Source organism: Acomys minous (genome assembly GCF_964271855.1).
Source record: "Acomys minous genome assembly, chromosome: 12".
Lineage (NCBI taxonomy): Eukaryota > Metazoa > Chordata > Mammalia > Rodentia > Muridae > Acomys > Acomys minous.
This window is the reverse complement of record NC_140493.1, coordinates 67232293-67249982: the sequence shown is the minus strand read 5'-3', so window position 1 is coordinate 67249982 and position 17690 is coordinate 67232293. Positions and strand designations below refer to the sequence as shown.

The 17690-nt window shown below is 48.8% G+C and overlaps 1 protein-coding gene across 12 annotated transcripts in view; it reads left to right on the top strand.

Annotated features, from left to right (window-relative positions):
• RAP1GAP2 (RAP1 GTPase activating protein 2) overlaps positions 1-17690 on the top strand; it is a 238502-nt gene that overhangs the window by 162910 nt on the left and 57902 nt on the right. For all 12 annotated transcript variants that reach the window (XR_014783449.1, XM_084802775.1, XM_084802783.1 and 9 more), the window contains one exon: positions 15548-15583. Coding sequence is in view for 11 of the 12 variants with exons in the window: in XM_084802775.1 (XP_084658901.1) it covers positions 15548-15583 (36 nt within the window). In the remaining variant the exon portion in view is untranslated. The remainder of the gene's footprint in view (positions 1-15547; positions 15584-17690) is intronic.

Here is a 17690-nt window from a genome sequence, read left to right as displayed (position 1 = left end):
CTGGAGTGAGGGAAAACGCCATGCGTTTGTGAGGTGGTCTCTATGCCTCATCTTGCCATGGACTTAGTACCTACACTGTGCTAAGTGGCCATATTCTCCGTCTTACAGGTATGGAAACGGAAACTCAAAGGTTGAATATGAGCCCCATTGCTTACTACCAGAAGAACCGTTGGTTGAGAGCACGTCTGTCACACACCAAATCCACGCTGTCACTGAGGCACCGCAACCCTTTTCTGAGGGATTTAATAGCTCATGCCTTAACTTCTGAGCTGGGTACACTGCCTTCTTCTCAGGGCTGATCGTGGCAAGGGTGTGGAGCCGGATGTGCTTCTGTTGGGAAAGAGACTCTAAGACCCCAGGGGAGAGTCTGATGCCCGCTTCCCCCAACTCAGCACTTGAGCACTTCTGGCTCCGAACTTTAAATGTAGCATGAGTCTCCTCAGGCCTTTAGCTGTATTTCTTTTTAAAAATTGTTTATGGGATATTTAAGACACAAAGCACCTGCTGTCTGTTAAGTGCAGTAAAAAAAAAAAAAATTAAAGAAAACAAAACAGAACAATACACCTAACATTTCAAAGGAATCTAGGCTGTTCCTAACAGATAGTAGCTCCTCATGCCTCTGTCTCCTTCCTACAAGTCCCCCACCTCCACACAACTGCTTATGGTTTCAGCCGCCCCCCCCCCCCCCCCCCCGCCCCGCCACTTTGGGCATTGGTGTTTTAGATGCTGTGGTCATTGGGGATGTAGGTATCTGTTGCCTTTTACTTTGCTTTCATTTTCCTTGCACATAGGGCTTCCTAACTCACAGGTGGGGACCGGCCTGTCTTGAGTTCTCCCATGCCTGCTACAGTAGTCTTTAATGGCATCCAGACCCCTGGCATTCTTTGCTCCAGTTGTATTTTCAAAGCTGGGGTGGAAGGGGAGCCTGGCTTTCACTCTTGGCTTTCCTGGGCCCCAGGTACTTTTCTCTCATAAGCCTCTGGTGTGCTCCTTGGGAGCGACTCCTTGTCCTATGGCATACACTTAATGAGTGTCTGCCAAGCCCCGGGTTACCCAGAAAAACAGCCCTGGCAGCAGAAGGTCAAAGGTCATGGCCAGTCAATGTGGACTAACAGCTCTGGGCGGGCAGACACCCAAATCCTGCAGTTCCTTGTTTGATGTTAAGGAAGTTGTCCAACGTCAGCAGCTGCCGCCACCTTGGTGGCAGCAACAGCAGCAGCAGCAGCCTCTGCAGTGCTTCTAAAGCAGAGAGGGTCCCTGCCTTGTGGGGGGCCCCCGGGCACAGAAAACATGATGGATTTCTTAAAGAACTTTGTGGTGAGTGCCACTGGCTGGGAAGGGGTGCTGTCCAGACCCTGCATCTGGAGGGGCTGTGGCTAGAAATGGGTAGAACCCCCACTTGGCACGGAGCTCCGAGAGGCTCTTTGCCTACCATAAGCACAGAGGCCTCCTGTCACTCGGGAAGGAGGGACAGAAATCGGTGACAGATTTTTTTTTTGAGTGTGTGTGTGGTATTGCGCTGTTGTTGGGGGAGTATGGGAGGAGGAACAGTGACAGAGCCAGGGACCAGACCTTTCCTGCCTATCCTAGATCTGAGGTGGGACTCTGGCCTGAGGCTGGATCTCACCTGTGTGTTCTTCTGAGAAGGCTTCTTGGCTCTGTGCCAGGATCCCCGAGGCCCTTCCACCCACCAAAAGCCATATTGAAGGTTGGCTTTTCTAGAACATAACTGAGAAGGACCCTTTGCTGGAATTCTACTTAGCCTAGAGTCCTCAGAGTGTGCAGTTGGTGTGGGACTTGGGGTGGAGACTGTCCTATGCTGCTCTGGAGGCTTGATGGTCTGTCACTTGAGCCAGAGCTTTTGTCCCCTTCCTGGTAGCCTTGGGGTGGCCTAGACTAATATCACCCAGCCAGGACGGCTGGGTTTCCTGTCCACACACCCAGTGGCCTGAGATGAGCTCGCATTCTTCACTTCCTTGGCTGTGTTGGCTCTTGTCTTTGGAGTGCTGAGGGTGGCTGGTTAAGATGAATGTGGAGATAATAGGGTTATATTTGTGGATGCAGCTCCTGATCTCAGGCTCAGAGATAGGTATCAATGGACCGAAGTCAACATTATCGATCAGGAGGCTTGACTTCTCTGGACCATCCAGGGATAGGTAGCAGTAACTGGAGGGCTTGAGGCTGGGAACTGATGTCACTGAGTACATTGTTTTCAAAAGATCTTGTGGCTGCTGTGTGGAGAACTGTGAGAAGGGGGTGTCAGGCAGGTCCTGGAGTCTAATGAGAAGGCCCATTAATGGCCGGGGGGGTCGGGGCACAAAACGGTGGAGGCAGGGGAGGGCGATGCATCAGACCTGTATGAACACTGGCTGTGGATTTGCAGGGGGATTAGGTGCTGGTGGGGGTGGGGGTCCTGGAGGGGGTCCTGGAGGGTAACTCTTAGGGTTTTGTGTACGACTCATTGTGATGGTGAGACAGGTAGGCTAAGGTTTTTGAACTAAAGATTTAAAGAGAGTTCCATTCTGGCCTTGTTAAGTTTGAGATGCCTATAAGGTGTGCAGGTGAGATGTTGGTTTGGCAAATCCAGGTGCGTCGTTTCTTGATCCTGGTTCTGCCTTTAATAAAGTGTTCACTTTTCCTCAGCGTCTCCAGCTCTGTAGCAGCCCCCTCCCCACCACACCTGGTGATTGTGGGGGGTGGGGAGAAGGAAGAAAGGGAAGAGGAGGAGGGAGAGGGGGAGGAGGGAAGGAGAAGGGGGAGGAAGGGGAGGAGCAGGAGTGGGAGGAGGGCGTGGGTGAGTGGTGTTTGTGAAGTGCCTGCTCAGGACCCATCTTTCAGGAGCGCCAAGAGAGAACACCCTGAGATTCTTTATATCATCTGAGTGTTCAGGTTGGGACCATTCAAAAGCTTTATATTGACCAGAACAGAGTGTGATACTATGTGTAATAGGCTGATCTGGATTCTAAATTTAGTGTATTCCGCCCATGCAGTTTTAAAACACTTAGTTGATTAATAATGAGTTGATTACCAACGTATAAAAATTGAGAGAGCTTACATAAAAATTTGGATTTCTGGCTTATCTTCAGAACTGTAGCCACACTGGGCTTGCATTTATTTCTTCTTGGCAGCTTCTTTAGAGAAAAGCGGTAGCTGTCTCTTTTGATACTTTAATGTTGTTTTACTTCTCCATTTCATTTTAAAAAATTGAGGTGAAACTTATATAACATGAAATTAATCATTTTAAAGTAAACAATTTGTCGGCATTTCACAGGGTCACAGTATTGTAGAACCACCGCCCTTCTCTAGTTCCAAAATATTTTTATTTTCACCATCCTCAAATAAACTCCCCTCAACAGTTACTCCTCATTTTCTCCATCCTCCACCCCCAGCCACTGGCAATGAGCAGTTTGCTTCTTTCTCGAGATTTTATAGGAATGCAGTAATCATGTGTTCGTACAGCAAAATAAAAGGCAGAGGGAGAAGCCACACTGTGGAGTGGGGAAATATTTACAAACTACATAAAAGACAGGAGGCGGTGTGGGCTGGAGAGATAGCTGAGTAGTTAGGAGGAGCACTTACCGCTTTTGCTGAGGACCAGAGTTCAGTTCCCGGCACCCACATCAGGCCGTTTACAACCACTTGTAACTCCAGCTCCAGGGAATCTGATGCCCTCTTCTGGCGCCCGCACTCACTTACACTTATGTGGCACACACTCACTCACACTCACACACACACACACACACACACACACACACACATACACGCACGCACACACACATGCACACACACACACTTTCATGCACGCACACACACATGCACACACTCACACACACACACACACACACGGACATACACACACACATGCACACATGAATTTAAAAAAAGATACTGGGATAATTTACATGTTTGAAAAACAGTCTCAAGATTTTTAAAAGACATTTTTTCATGGAAGACATTCAAATGGCCAACGAGCACGTGACAGGTATTCAGTACCATTGATTGTCAGAGAAACGCAAACTGAACCATAGTGATAACACCTTCCACCCCTTAGGAGAGCTAGAATCCCCCCCCCCAAAGATAATAAGTATTGGTGAGACTGTGGGGACACTGGGACTCCTGTAACACTCCTGGTGGGAGTGTGAAGCAGAGCAGCTGCTATGGAAAGCAATATGGAGGTCACTAATGAAACTTAATAAAAAATAAAAAATGAAGGCTCTGTTAAATAAGAACAGGCTTAAGGACCTGAGTTCAATCCCCAGAACCTTTGTAAAAAAGCATGTGTTGGCTGTTTTGGATTCCTTACATTTCCATATTGAAGTTAGGGTCAGCTTTTGAGCTTCCACAGTGACCCACGGTGTGGTGTTGCTGCCTGTAGTTGGCTCCTTAATTGCTGCGACAGAAGTAATTTACGAGCAGAATGGTTTATCTTGGCTCGTGGTCTCAGAGGGATCTGAGTTCACTGTGGCAAGGTAGGCATGCATGGTGACAAGGGGCCTGTGGCAGAGGGCTCTTCACAAGTCATAGACCAGGAAGCAGAAAAAGCAGGAATAAGAACCAGGTCTAACCTTCAAAGGCTAGCCAGGCCCCACCTCTTAAAGGACCCACAGCCTTCAAAATAGCCACAGAACTGGGAAACCGGTCTTGATACATCAGCCTGTAGGGGACATTTCAGACTCGGTAATACGCATTAGCATCACCAGACCTTCCATGAACATGGGATACCGCTCCATTAATTTAGCACGTCTTTAGGTTTTTTGTTTTTGTTTTTTTTTTCAGCAGTGCTTTATAGTTTCCAGTGTCAAGTCTTTTGGTTACATTTGTTCCTAGGTGCAGGATCCTTTTAAAAAATGTGGCTATAGCCAGGCGGTGGTGGTGCACACCTTTAATCCCAGCACTCGGAAGGCAGAGGCAGGCGGATCGCTCTAAATTCGAGGCCAGCCGGGTCTACAAAGTTAGTCCAGGACAGCCAAGGCTACACAGAGAAACCTTGTCTCAAAAAAACCTAAAAATAAATAAGTAAATAAATAAATAAATAAATATGGCTATGATTGGAATTGTTTTCTGTGTTCTCCTTTTCACTTTGTTTATTGCTAGTGTAGAGAGAAATACACCTGATTTTTTTCACCCTACAGTTTTGCTGGTTTCATAATTAGCTAGCTCCAGAGCCCTTTGTTTGTTTGTTTGTTTCTTTATTTTGGTTGCCTGTATAGGATCATGTCATAGTAAACTAGTTTCATTTCTTTCTTCATTGGGGGAAGCTTCTTTCTTGACTCTGGCTAGAGCCATCAGCCTTCTGAACAGTGGTGGTGACAGCAGGCTCATGAGACTTGTCCCTAATCTCGGTGACAAAGCTTTCGCACCCACCATCAAGCATGCCCATGGCTCTTGGTTTGTAAAAACAAACAAACAAACAAACCTTTGCCATGTTGGTGATGTTCTCCTTCATTCTTCGTCTTCTGAGTGTGTGCATGTGGAGGCCGAGGACCCACCTTGCTTTTGAGACAGCATCTCTCATTGGCCTGGAACGTACAGATCCATCTTGCTTTTGAGACAGCATCTCCCATTGGCCTGGAACTTACAGAGTAGTCTAAACTTGCTGGCCAGGGCGCCCCCAAGGAGCTCCCTGTCTCTGACTTCCTGGCACTAGGATTGCATGTCTGGCTTTATTTACGTGAGCTTCAGTGGGTCAAATGGAGTTCCATGTGCTTTCAAGTCCAGCTAGTGCCGCCTACAGGAGCATGGGTGTGGGGCCATCCGCTCCCTTTTCCCCAGTGACTGTCAGTTGACAGTGACTCTTCTGTGGAGGTACAACCTCCTGAGCCTCTCTTCTGTCTGTGGTGGAGTGTTGGCTGGCTTGGTCTTGTACAGGTCTTTCTCAGATAACCACAGCTGCTGCGAGGTCATGAGTGACCATGCCATAGGCAGAGGCCACATTTCTCAGCACTCTCAGCTGTTACATTCTTTCCACCCTTTCTTCCTCAATGTTCCCTGAGCCCGTGGGAGGGGTTGATATAAATGTCCCTTTAGAGTTGAACACCCTTATTCTCAGCACGCTGAGATGTTCTGAGTCTCTGATACTCTCTGCAAAAAGAAGTTTCTCTAACCAAAGTTGAGAACAATAGATTAAAAACAAATATTCAGAAGGAAGTTTGACAGTGTGTCCATGACAGTAGCAGATCTCCCCTATGACTTATGATGATCCCAGACATGGTGGTCTGACTAGGCCTACAGTACCAGGTATGAGTTTCCTCTGTGGAGCACGCCTCAAATCCAAGCTAAAAGATGTTGGTTACCCCTCTAACAGCCACTGTTGCATCACTAGGCACATCTTGCTGGTCAGGTCAGTATTGTCCCCGGTAAGACCTCGGGGAGCTGCATGGCCCCTTCCGGCACTAGGAAAGCTAGCCAATGGGAAGGTAGCTGTCCATATCAGTTCCAGCGTGGTTTCTCTATGTCTTTCAGCCATAGTGTGTTTTGTCTTCAGCAAGGGGCTAGCTGTGGTGGTCGGTCAAGACCACCAACAATAGCCTGTGTGGTTTGGGGGAGCCTCTGGGCCTCTGATTCTTCCTGAATCTTGAAAGGGATTGGGTTTTTGTCAAGTACTTCTGCGTCAATTGAAACAATGAAATTTTTTTTCCTCTTCTGTTAATGTCATATGCTACATAATTTTTCTTATGTTGAATCTAATTTTGCATCTCTGGAGTGAAACCAATGTGGTATATAATTAATATGCTGTTGGATTTGGTCTGCTGGTATTTTGCTGAGGATTTTTGCTTCTATGTCTATTGGGGTTATTGGTCTATGATTTTTCCCTTAGAGCTGATGTTGGTAATTCAAGACTCTGGGAGTAGGGCAGGAAGTATTCTTCTCTTTTACATTTTTGGAAGGAGCTTCAGGAGATTGGTGTGAACTCCTCTTTAAGTGGCCACTAGAACGCACCGTGCAGCCATATGCCCTGGGCTTTGCCAGCTTTTACATGTTTGATTCAGCCTCTTTACTTCTTAGCCTTTACTCTTTCATAGCCTGGCTGCTGCCTGACAGGCTTTTGCATCCTCAAGTCTATCATGTCCACCTAACCTTTAAGACGTCCTCTCTCTGAAACCCCGGGCATCTTCCCTCCCTTCTCTATCTTGTTCCATTTCTGCTCTAGTCCCTCTGCTCAGGAATGGTTCCTGGTATACACACTCTCCTCCTTAAACACGACTCGTAGGTCTGTGGCCACCTGAGGACTTGTAAGAAATGCAGATTGTCTGGCTAAGGGTCAGAACATGCTTGGGGGTGAAGCTAAGGAAGTTGCATTTTAACAGGTTGTCCAGGGTGTTAACAGCTCTTCTAGAGAGCTATAGGCCCCAGACCCCAGGTGACATAGTGAAGGAGTGCCTCCTAGGGCAAAGGGGCTGGTCCAATGTGGGCTGGCACGGAGGGTACAGCTCAGGAGTGAGAACCATGTAGGTGTCTTAGTGGGAGGGTGGTGATGACGTGTGTGTGTGTGTGTGTGTGTGTGTGTGTGTGTGTGTGTGTGTGTGTGTGTGTGTGTTTTCAGAGACCAGAAGTTGAAGTCAAGTGTCTTCCTCTGTTGCTCCCTATCAAATATATTTGGGCTGGGTCTTTCACTTTACCATTGAGCTCACCAGTTTGGCTCGTCTGGCTAGCCAGCTTGCTTTGAGAATCCTGTCTCTGCTTCCCGTATGTTTGGGGTTACAGGCAAACACCATGCCCACTCGCTTTTACACGGGCTCTGGGGATCTGAATTCCAGTCTTCGCACTTGTATGACAAGTGCTTTTACTCACTGAGCCGTTGCTCCGATCCCAGGTCTCCTCTTCCCTCAGCACTGGGTGTCTTTGCTCCCACTTTACTTTTGCAGGACTTGGGTGGGTACAAAACATTTCTTCATCCATCTTTGTGGCTTTTCTTTGCCCCTGCTGAGACTGCCTGGATGGAAAGGGCAGAGCTAAGGTGCTGCCTGTGCTGCTGGGTGCTGCATCTGTGCTGCGTGCTGGGCTGGGCAGTACATACACTAGCTCACATGGCTCTGGCCAGCTCTATTCTGAAGTACAGGGTCCTGCTTTGTGAACTGCCTCTGTGTGTGTGTGTGTGTGTGTGTGTGTGTGTGTTGCACACTCCTAAGAGTGGAGGATAGCAAGGCTGCTCAAACACCCCTTCTCAAACGGAGAGTAGCGCAGAGCCAAGGCCGGGCCAGGGTGCAGGCTGAGTAGGAAGGTGTGTGGCAGTGGGCATCATTTCTCCGTGTGGGAAGAGAGCAGCAGCGAGGAGGGAGAATGTCGGTAGAGGTCCCATGGGCTAGGGAACATAACAGAGAAAACCGAATTGACAGTTTGATGGCAGGGAGAAGCCATGCCAATGTAGGACTTCCCTGGGCCGGCGGGAGGCAGGCAGGTGGGAAGAGCACAAAAGGGGAGAAATGCGCTGCCATGATTATCTTCTACAGTTGGACCCACAGGATCTGCAGCCACAGAGTTAGCTCACCTTGTAGCAAAACCTTTCAAATAGAGACTTGCGTCTGGCTGGATCTGGTAGTGTACACCTGTAATCCCAGTTGATCAGGAGGCAGAGGCAAGAGGATTACAAAGTCAAGCTACGGGATGAATTCGAGGCTAGCTTGGTCAACCTAGTGAGACCCTGTCTCAAAATAAAAATCTATTAAAAGCTGGGAATGGAGTGTAGTGGTAGAGAGCTTGCCTAGCATATGCAAGGCTCAAGGTTCAATCCCCAGTGTATGTGCACCGATCTCGGAGATGCACGCACGCACGCACGGGGGGGGGGTGGGGGGAGGGAGAGAGAGAGAGACATATCCCTTTCATTTATATAACATTTACATTGCATTACATATTATGAATAATGTAGGATGGATGTAAATTACATGGGAAGACACATGTAGATTATATGTAAATGCTATGGCATTTCATATAAGGGCCTTGGCATCTGCAGAGGGTCCTGGGACCAATCCTGTGCTGACTCCAGGGAAGGACTGTCTCATACAAATGCTATCTTGCATTCATTGCTTCCATTTCTTCACTCCCTGGGCAGCAGGGAGCTGGCAAGAAAAGGCTCAGGCATCATTTTTTGAGATTTCCCAAGCCCAAATGGTCCCCCACAGCTCCTGTCTGTGCCTGTTCCTACTTCCTCGGACCTCCTCCAGCGTTGTCTTCTCCAAGGACTCTCTTTGCCCTCCAGAGAGAAGACCAGACGGGTTTCTATATTGGGAGGTGAAGAGGACAGGGACCAAACAGGATGGAACCCTGGGGCCCAGCCTGTGACTGCCCTGGCTGGACTGGTTCTGTGATTATTTCATGGCCTAGTTGACTGGCTGTGAAAGCAGAGCCCAGGGGAAAATGCTGGCCGCTGCTCCCATTTGGGTGGCAACAGTTGTTGCTAATAATAAAATAGACAACTGAGCTGACATGGCTATTGGATCACATTCCTCAGTGAGATCCAGGGGGCTGGTTTCCGGGTGGAAGGAAGTCCCCTTCCTAAGGATGCCCTGGCCATGGCTTCCTTCTGTCCTGGTGTATATTTGGGAAAATGTTAGGGAGTCAGTGAGCATTTATGAGGTTGCATGCCCTTGGCTGGGCAGAATATTCTCAGAGAGATGAGGGTGGGTCCAGATGGCTGCAGTGCAGTTCCAGGCTGGCCTGAGTCACCTTGCTTCTGGGTGGAAAGAGAGACCTGCTCTTTGCCAAGGGTGGGATTGTCCCGATGGAAAGTTCAGCGAGTCACTGAGAAGTCGGGCCAGCCTAGTGGAGGCCAGCTCGCATTGGCTGGTTTCTGACCCGGAGCATCGTCCGCAAAGGAATCTTCCACCTGGTGTGTTACTCACAGCTGAGGGTGAATCATGGCTCTTCTTACCTTTCACGCCAGCCACGGGGCCAAGGGGCACTCACTTGCAGTAGTCATCCAGAAACACCGTCTGTGGGGGAGACTACCACAGTTGCAAAAAGCAGAGTATTTCCAAGCAGCCGGAGCATCTCCCAGCAAGGCAAAGGGTGTTCCTGCAGCTTCCTGACCAGTTCTGCCTGTAGCTGCTTGTCCTGTGAGCATTTGCTGTCGAGCAGGGCCTGGCTGGGTGCTTTTTACTTAGTCTGTATAAGACCCTTAGAGGCCAAGGATTATTTGGTTAGGCTTTCGGTGGAGGAAACTGAGAGAGCAGCACACGTTTTCACCACTTGGTTGGGTAGTAGCAGGGTAGCTAGTCCCCAGCCTTGGGCTCCTTCTGCTGCTGCCTGTCTTTCTGCCGCAAGCAACCCTTTGACTTGCAGAAGAAGCCTGAGCTCTGGTGTTTAGAGTCTCTCATGTCTATATCCCAGGTGTCCTTCCCATTCAGCCTTAAAGATGCTTGGTCCAGAAGCCTTGGTCCAGCTGGGCTGGTCCATCCATCCCCTGCTCACCAAACGCACGCATTCCTTCCCCTCCCTGGTGTCTGGGTACCATGTGCTCTTTCTTCATTCCCCTCTCTCAAGGCATTTCTCTTTCTCTTGTAAGGTCAGCCTGGATACTGCATTTTCCAGAATATGTTGATTTTAAGCTATATTTATACACACACACACACACACACACACACACACACACACACGTGCATGTGAGCAAATGTGCTTTAGTTTCTTTTCCATTCTTCTTCTTCATCCTCCTCCTCTTCTGCCTCTTCCTATTCCTCCTCCTCCTCCTCCTCCTCTTCCTCCTCTTCTTCTTCTTCTTCCTTTTGGAGACAGGATCTCTTACTGAGCCTGCAGCTCTCCAGTTGGCTAGCTAGCTGTCCAGCATGCCTCTGGGATACACATGTCTCTATCTCCCCAATGCTGGGATTTTTTTTGGGCACATTGCTGCAGCATCACATTTTTTACATGGATGCTTGGGATTTGAACTCAGGTCCGTGTGTTCTGTGGGGCAAGCGCTTTGCTGACTGAGCCCCCTTCCCTGGCTTATACCCACACATTCTTTCAAGAAATAGAACCTAACTGCCTGTCCACAAAATGTCGGCTGGATTTCCCATTATCGCTTCCAATAACAGGGTAAAGCGGGGGTGATGGTGTCTGATTTCAGATTGAGTGGCTCTGGATGATGCAGCGTTTTTTGTTTTTTCCTTCTGCCCATCCTCTCTTGGGTCGCGTATTCTTATTGTGAGCATAGCTATCACATTTTGAGGACGCTCAAGCAGCTAGTGGAGAGGCCCCTGTGATGAAGTGTGTCCTTCAGTTGATGCCTATGTGGGTGTCAGCCCCAGGAAGGCCACCAGACAACTATATCTTGTCATCACATGCCATTTTTTGACTCCCAGATGCACGCTACATAAATGGTTTAGAACCATTAAGTTCTGGAGTTACTTGTTACCCAGCAGGAGAGAAGTGCATTTGGTGTCCAGATAAAAATTGCTTTGTGCCTCCTCTGAGCACTGTGGGCTGGCTACTGGCAACATAGCTTTGTCTCACAGTAAAGATCAGGGTCCTGGGGAGCTGGGCCCTTCCTGGTACTTCTAGCATTCTGCCCGTGTCTTGGAGGTGTTTGATCAGTTGGGGTTCAGTGATCCATAGGAGGGAACTGCAGAAGAGGTTTTTTGCTTACCAGCTGGGTGAGCGTCTGGCAGTGAGCTGGGTTTAGGGGTGACTCAGGGAAGCATCGTAGTCAGTGATACACAGAATTAAGTGTGTACTCGAGAGTAAGTTGGCTTGAATCCAGGGCTTTCTGTAGGCGCCAAACACTGTCACCTGTGTCCCCGCAGCTCCCTGTTAGGAAGCTGTGGGACAGATCTGAAGCTAGGTTTGAGGGCAGAGCCCCCGCATATTTATCAAAGTCTTTAAAGCCCGGATTACATGTAAAAAGCAATTTATAAAAATGCTGTAGAGCAAAACAATAAAGAAACAGGCAAAAAAAAAAAAAAAAAAAAAAAAGGAAACAGGCCTAACTGAGCTCTCATTTTGGCGAGTGTCTTTCAAGATGCCTCTTGATGCGTGCTCATCCTTAGGCCGGGAGACCAACTTCCTGTCTTGTTTCCAATGCTTTCCCTTCATCTAGCACTGCACTGTGAATCTCTGGGCAGAATTCACTTAGGATTCTCTTGGGTCCTAGGCTGGCCTTGCTCTCATTAAGTAGGTGGTTTATAAATCATTTTTGTGAGGAAAACAGAAAGATGTGCAAAGGACACAGAGCACCCACCTAAGGAGAAGCAGGACCACCCTGATGCCTGCTTTTGGATCACTTCCCTTGAGCGGGGCTGCTTTGCCTGGCCTCTGGGAAAGGATGTGTCAGTCCTGATGTGATTTCATACGCTGGGGAGGGTTGATAGGGCGGCGAGGGGCGGGGGGGACGACTCCCCTTTTCTGGGAAGGGGAAAGGAGGAAGAGGGCTGCATTTGTGATGTAAAGTGAATAAATAAATAAACTTTAAAAATGATTTATACAAATGCTGCGGGTCTGCTGTGCGAAGCAGCCCACATATAAATGGGGAATCCCCCCCCCCCATCTGCCTTTCTGGCTGTGATTACTTTTCAATAGATAGCGTGAGGTAGTTTGTCGCAGCGTGAGGAAGGTTGAGACCCACTGACCTATGTAAAGTCACAAGTCAATACTGAATGCCGTTCCATTGTATCTATACGTCACGTTTTGTTTACTTATTTTCCGGGTGGAGTTTTAGAGTTTTTAACCTTTCAACAAGTGTATAAAATGCCGGTGTGAACACTTGTGTACAAATATTGGAGTACTTGTTTTCAGTTCCTTGGAGGGTGTACACATTGGAATAGAATTTCCAGGTCAGGTAACATCTGTATGTTTAATTTTTCTTTCTTCTTCATTGAAAATAGATATTTTCATACAATAATTTTTCTTCCTTGAGATGGGGCCTCACTGTATAGTCCTGGTTGGCCTGGGACTTGCCATGTAGATCCCTTTAACATATACTCACAGAGGTCTTCCTGCCTATACCTCTTGGTATTGAAGGCGTGTGTCACCTTACTTGGCACCCTGTTTAATTTTGTTTTTATTGGAGTTAAAAGTTACTTTCCGCAGGTCTCTTTTACATCCTGCCAGCAGAACGTGGGACCCCAATGTCATTGCGTCCTTGTCCCTACTTCTGTCTTTCATTTTAAAAATAAACAACTCTGAGACTTTGATACAGTGTATTTTCATCATAATCTCCCCTGATCCTCCCCTTAAGTCGCCCCAGGTTCCCCCTCCCCCTTTCTTTGATTTTGACCATCTGAGCAATATCATGTGTAGTCACATTGTGCTGTCGCTCTGTTTCCTGATGGCTGATGATGCAGTGGGTCTCCTATTGTGCTTACCGTCCATCTGTGTCTCTTCTCAGGCTGGGGGTGGGGCTGTATAGACATCAGCGGTTTTATTTTTTGCATTTATGCCTGTGGTGTATATTCATGTTCACAGTGTGTACACAGGCCTGTGGAGGTCCAGTGTCCTCCTTGACTGCTGTCCACTTTATACATGGAGAAAGGGTTTTTCCCTGACCCTGAGCTCACTGACTCAATTAGTCCTGCCAGCTGCAAGGACGCCTGTCTCTGGCTCCTGTGCCCCAGGATTTACTGCTAGGTCTCCGTGCCCACTGGGCTTTAGGTGGGTTGTGGGGTCCAAAGTCTGGTCCTCACACTCACTGGCACAGCAGGTCCTGTGCGAGCCATCTCCCGAGCCCACACTTGCTATTTTTAGATGGAACTATTTGTCTTTTTTATTATTGGGTTGTTAGCATTCTTTACATATTCTATGTACAATCCCTTATCAGACAGTGGCTTGCAAACAAAGTCTCTTAGTCTGTGGGCTGTGTTTTCCCAGTGATCAGGAGGATTAGTATTCATTCTTATTTAAATATTTGGTAGAATGTACAGTTGAAGCCATCTGGCCCTGGGCCTTTCTTTGTGGGTAGTTTTTAAATCATTATTTGTGTGTGTGTGTGTGTGTGTGTGTGTGTGTGTGTGTGTGTGTGTTTTATAAACTTAATGTTTCTTTCTGAGTCAGTTTTCATAGTTTGTGGATTCCTGTGAAGTGCCCATTTCGGTGTAAGTTATTTAACTTTATGGCATACAATCGTATGCAGTATTTACATTTTTATTCCTCGGCTGTAGCTTGGTCTAAGCATTTTTTTTATAGGTCATTTTGTTTTAAGCTGTTATAATGAGTGCAGTGATGAGCATTTTTTATGAGTGCTTGGCACTGTGTACATGGGCTAGGATATAGATTGCTAGGGGTGTAGCTGCTGGGTCAGGAGTCTATTTAAATGAACGCTGCTGGCTCTTTCTGTCCCCTTGTCCCTTGTCTCTATTGATTTGTCTCTATTGATCTGTGTAAGCTCTGTGTCTGGCAGTCCAGTGTCCTGGAGACTGCAGTTGTAAGAATGCCATGTGCCGTGTCCCTGGAGCGAGTGGAAAGGCCAGGATGGGAGTCTGGGCATTTGGGTGCTGGGTGTGAGTTTCCCAGGCCTAACCCTGTACACCCTAGGCCAGGCTTTAGACTGTACGATTGCTACAGGCTGCAGGATTTAGGAGTCTGGCAGATAGATGATTGGCATCGGAAGCAGGAATTAATCTCTCTAGGTGACTCCCCAGAAATCCTTCCCATTGGTGGTTCCCTTCTGAAGAATTCAAAGGGCAGTGGGGCCACAGGCTGCTTTAGCTCGCTGATGCCTGCAGAACCTGGAAAGTGTTGGGTGGCTCTGTCCATGCCTGAAGAAGTGATGAGGACGTGTGCGTTCTCCTTCATCACTTTATCTTTTCTATCTCATGTGGGGACTGTGTGCTCTTGGGGCTCATGGACTTACAGATCCCAGGGTTCAGATGCGGGCACTGATGTTGGGGGAAGAGTGGGGGACTTCTGAGGGACTCTGATGTGCCCTTAGCGGTCTTGTCAGCTTCCTTGTTCCTTTTTTTTTTCCTTCCTGGAGTTTACACAGGTGATACCAAAGTAGGCTAAAGGTCTGGACAGGTGCTTTTGGAACATTTAAAACTATTTCATCCTTGGGCCTGGAGGCCCAGTTGGGTAGGTTTTGAACTTTGCTTTACCAAGTCACTCTAGGTCTCTAAGTTGTGCCTTGGGAGGCTAGAGGCACAGAGACTCTAAGGCCCTAGGTCAGAGCAGCTGTGTGTTTACTGCCCCTCTCTGTCAGGTCCTGAGTGCTGTTTTATAGGAGTCACAAATGGCAGAAAACTGTGAGCGTTGACCATGCTAGGTGCACTGTTGTCTGGAAACATCCCAGGCATCAGTCCTGCCGGAGCCCGAGCCTTCCCAGGCATTTGGTGGTGGTGGTGGTGGATTTTTCTCTAGGGAATCACATGACCTCCTCCTGTGAGGGACTGCACTCTCGAGGACTGATTATCAGTCAGGGCCTGTTTTATTTCTTCTTTGATTGCACTGAGTGTTCTGGTCCTGCAGGCCTGCCAAGGCAAAAATCACATTATCATCTCTCTTGACCTAAATGAGTCTTGCTCCTGAGGAAGGAAGGCTGAGGCTCCGTTTCCACAGGGTTGATGAATGGGAGGCATTCTCAGCAGCCCTTCCTACTGACACTCTCCCCCTCTTATATTTTTTTTAGTCTGCCGAGTTCTTCGAGATGCTGGAGAAAATGCAGGTGAGTACCCCAAACATTTCAGCAGCCAAGCCTCAGATGTGGGGGCTGCAGGGTTGTGGGTCTCAGTACCCAGAGGTGCCCTGCGGGGGAGGGGATCCTCAGCCCCAACAACTTGGCCCACTTTGCTGTTAACTGACTGGCACTGAGTTCTTGGGCAGGTAGACTCCTGCCTTCTTTGAACAGAGCGCCGGCCCAGGACACCATTAGCACTCGGCACACGTGGGGAAAGCTCAGTAGAGCTGCTGATTTTGCAATGAGTGGGAAAGGAAACCTGAAAAAGCGAGCCTCATCTAGGGGAGAGGTGTCTGGAGTTGGGCGGCAGAGCCACAAGTGAGCCGCAGATTTGAGTTCAAGCCTGCCACCTGCCACTGACTGGCACAACCTGTGGGCCATTTCCGAGTCATCACAAACAAATAAGAATAAGAATACCCACTGACAAAGAATTGCAGATGAAATGAGATGCTATAAGTAAATGCCTGGAGGGCGCCACATGAAAGTCAGTGTTTGAAGCGGACGTGAGGCCCCTGTGTAATCACAGTGCGTATCTGCAGATCCCGCTCTGTGGGTTAAAGCAACTGTGGATGTAAACACGGGGTGGGGGCGGGGGGTGGGGGGCGGTGAATTACAACTGTACTGAACATGCACAGACACTGCCCTTGCCGCTCTTCCCTGGACAAGGCAGCAACACTATTTACTCAATGTTTACATCACGTTAGGAACTGTAAGTCACCGAGAGATAGCCTGAAGGGGGCAGCGGGATGTGTTCAGGTCCTGTGCAGCAGACACTATGCCACTGAACATAGGTTTGCAATAAGGGGCTGGGCGCTCTGGGAGGAGGGGCAGAGGAAGGGTTCATGGTGGCCCTGATTTGCAGAGCAGAGGGCACTGCCAGGTTTCCTTGAAGGTGGGGAAGGGGCGGGTGGGTTACAGGAGAGTAATTGTTGGTAGTGGTGCCATTACCGCGAGTATATTGTTCAGTTCTCCTCTGCGCTCGGCAGTTTGTGGACTGCAAGCTCGTTTTATACCCATTTAGGGGAACTCATAATCTGGCTGCGGAAACAAACTATGTGCTGCAGAGTAGCGGGGGACAGGGTGTCATTAAGTGCTCAACAGCCTGCCAGAGCAGGGAATTTCCCTGCTAGCCAATGAGATCTCAGCTCACTGGGAGGGGCTGGTGGCTCACTCCTACCTTCTCTGTGCTTGCTCCCTCAGCCCACCCACTCTCACCTGCAGCTGAAGTCCCTGCCTCCTCCCACAGAACTCAGCCTTGTGGAGTCTTGAAGGGCTCTGTTTGTCTGGGTCTGTCTTCCCAGCTATACTGGGAGTCTCTCTACAGCAGGGGGTTTGTTTTCAATCTCTCCTTAGCACGGGCACAGTGATGATGCCCACTGTGGTGTGCCGGCTGCACCTCAGTAGCAACGGTGGGAAGCAAAATTCTAGTGTGTGAGACTCCCTCATGCATGCACTGGGCACTGGCCCTAGGGGACTCAGTTTCCAGCAGCTGCCTGTACATATAGAGAGCTGGTAGAGAAAGAATGGTGCGCCACAGGCTGGAGAGATGGCTCAGAGGTTAAGAGCACCGTCCGCTCTTCCAAAGGTCCTGAGTTCAATTCCCAGCAACCACATGGTGGCTCACAACCACCTGTAATGAGATCTGGTTCCTTCTTATGGTGTGCAGGCACACATGTGGGCAGAATACTGTATAAATCATAAAGAACTAGTAAAAAAAAATCTTAAAAAAAATAAAGGTACACCACATCGCTGGATTCTGCCCTCAGGCAAGGGCTTCATGCTTCTTCATCCTGCTGTTGGGGAAACTGTGTCTTGGAGCAGTGATGTGCTTGGGTCACGTTGCTAGTTCTGAGGCACCAAGACTAGGATTCCTGATCAGGTCTGAACTTGCTGTCCTCTAGCTGAGCGCCCTTGGTCAGGTCGTATTCCCCCTGAGTTCCCGTTTCTTCTTGGAGGCAGGGAGAAGGGAACATAGAGATAGTGCCTACCGCAGAGCGCAATGCCAGGAGGAGCAGGGGCCTGTCTGTGGGCGGGGCTCTCCTGGTAAGGGTGGGAATGGAATGGCAGTGAGGCTGGGGGAGGTTTGCACTCCTGC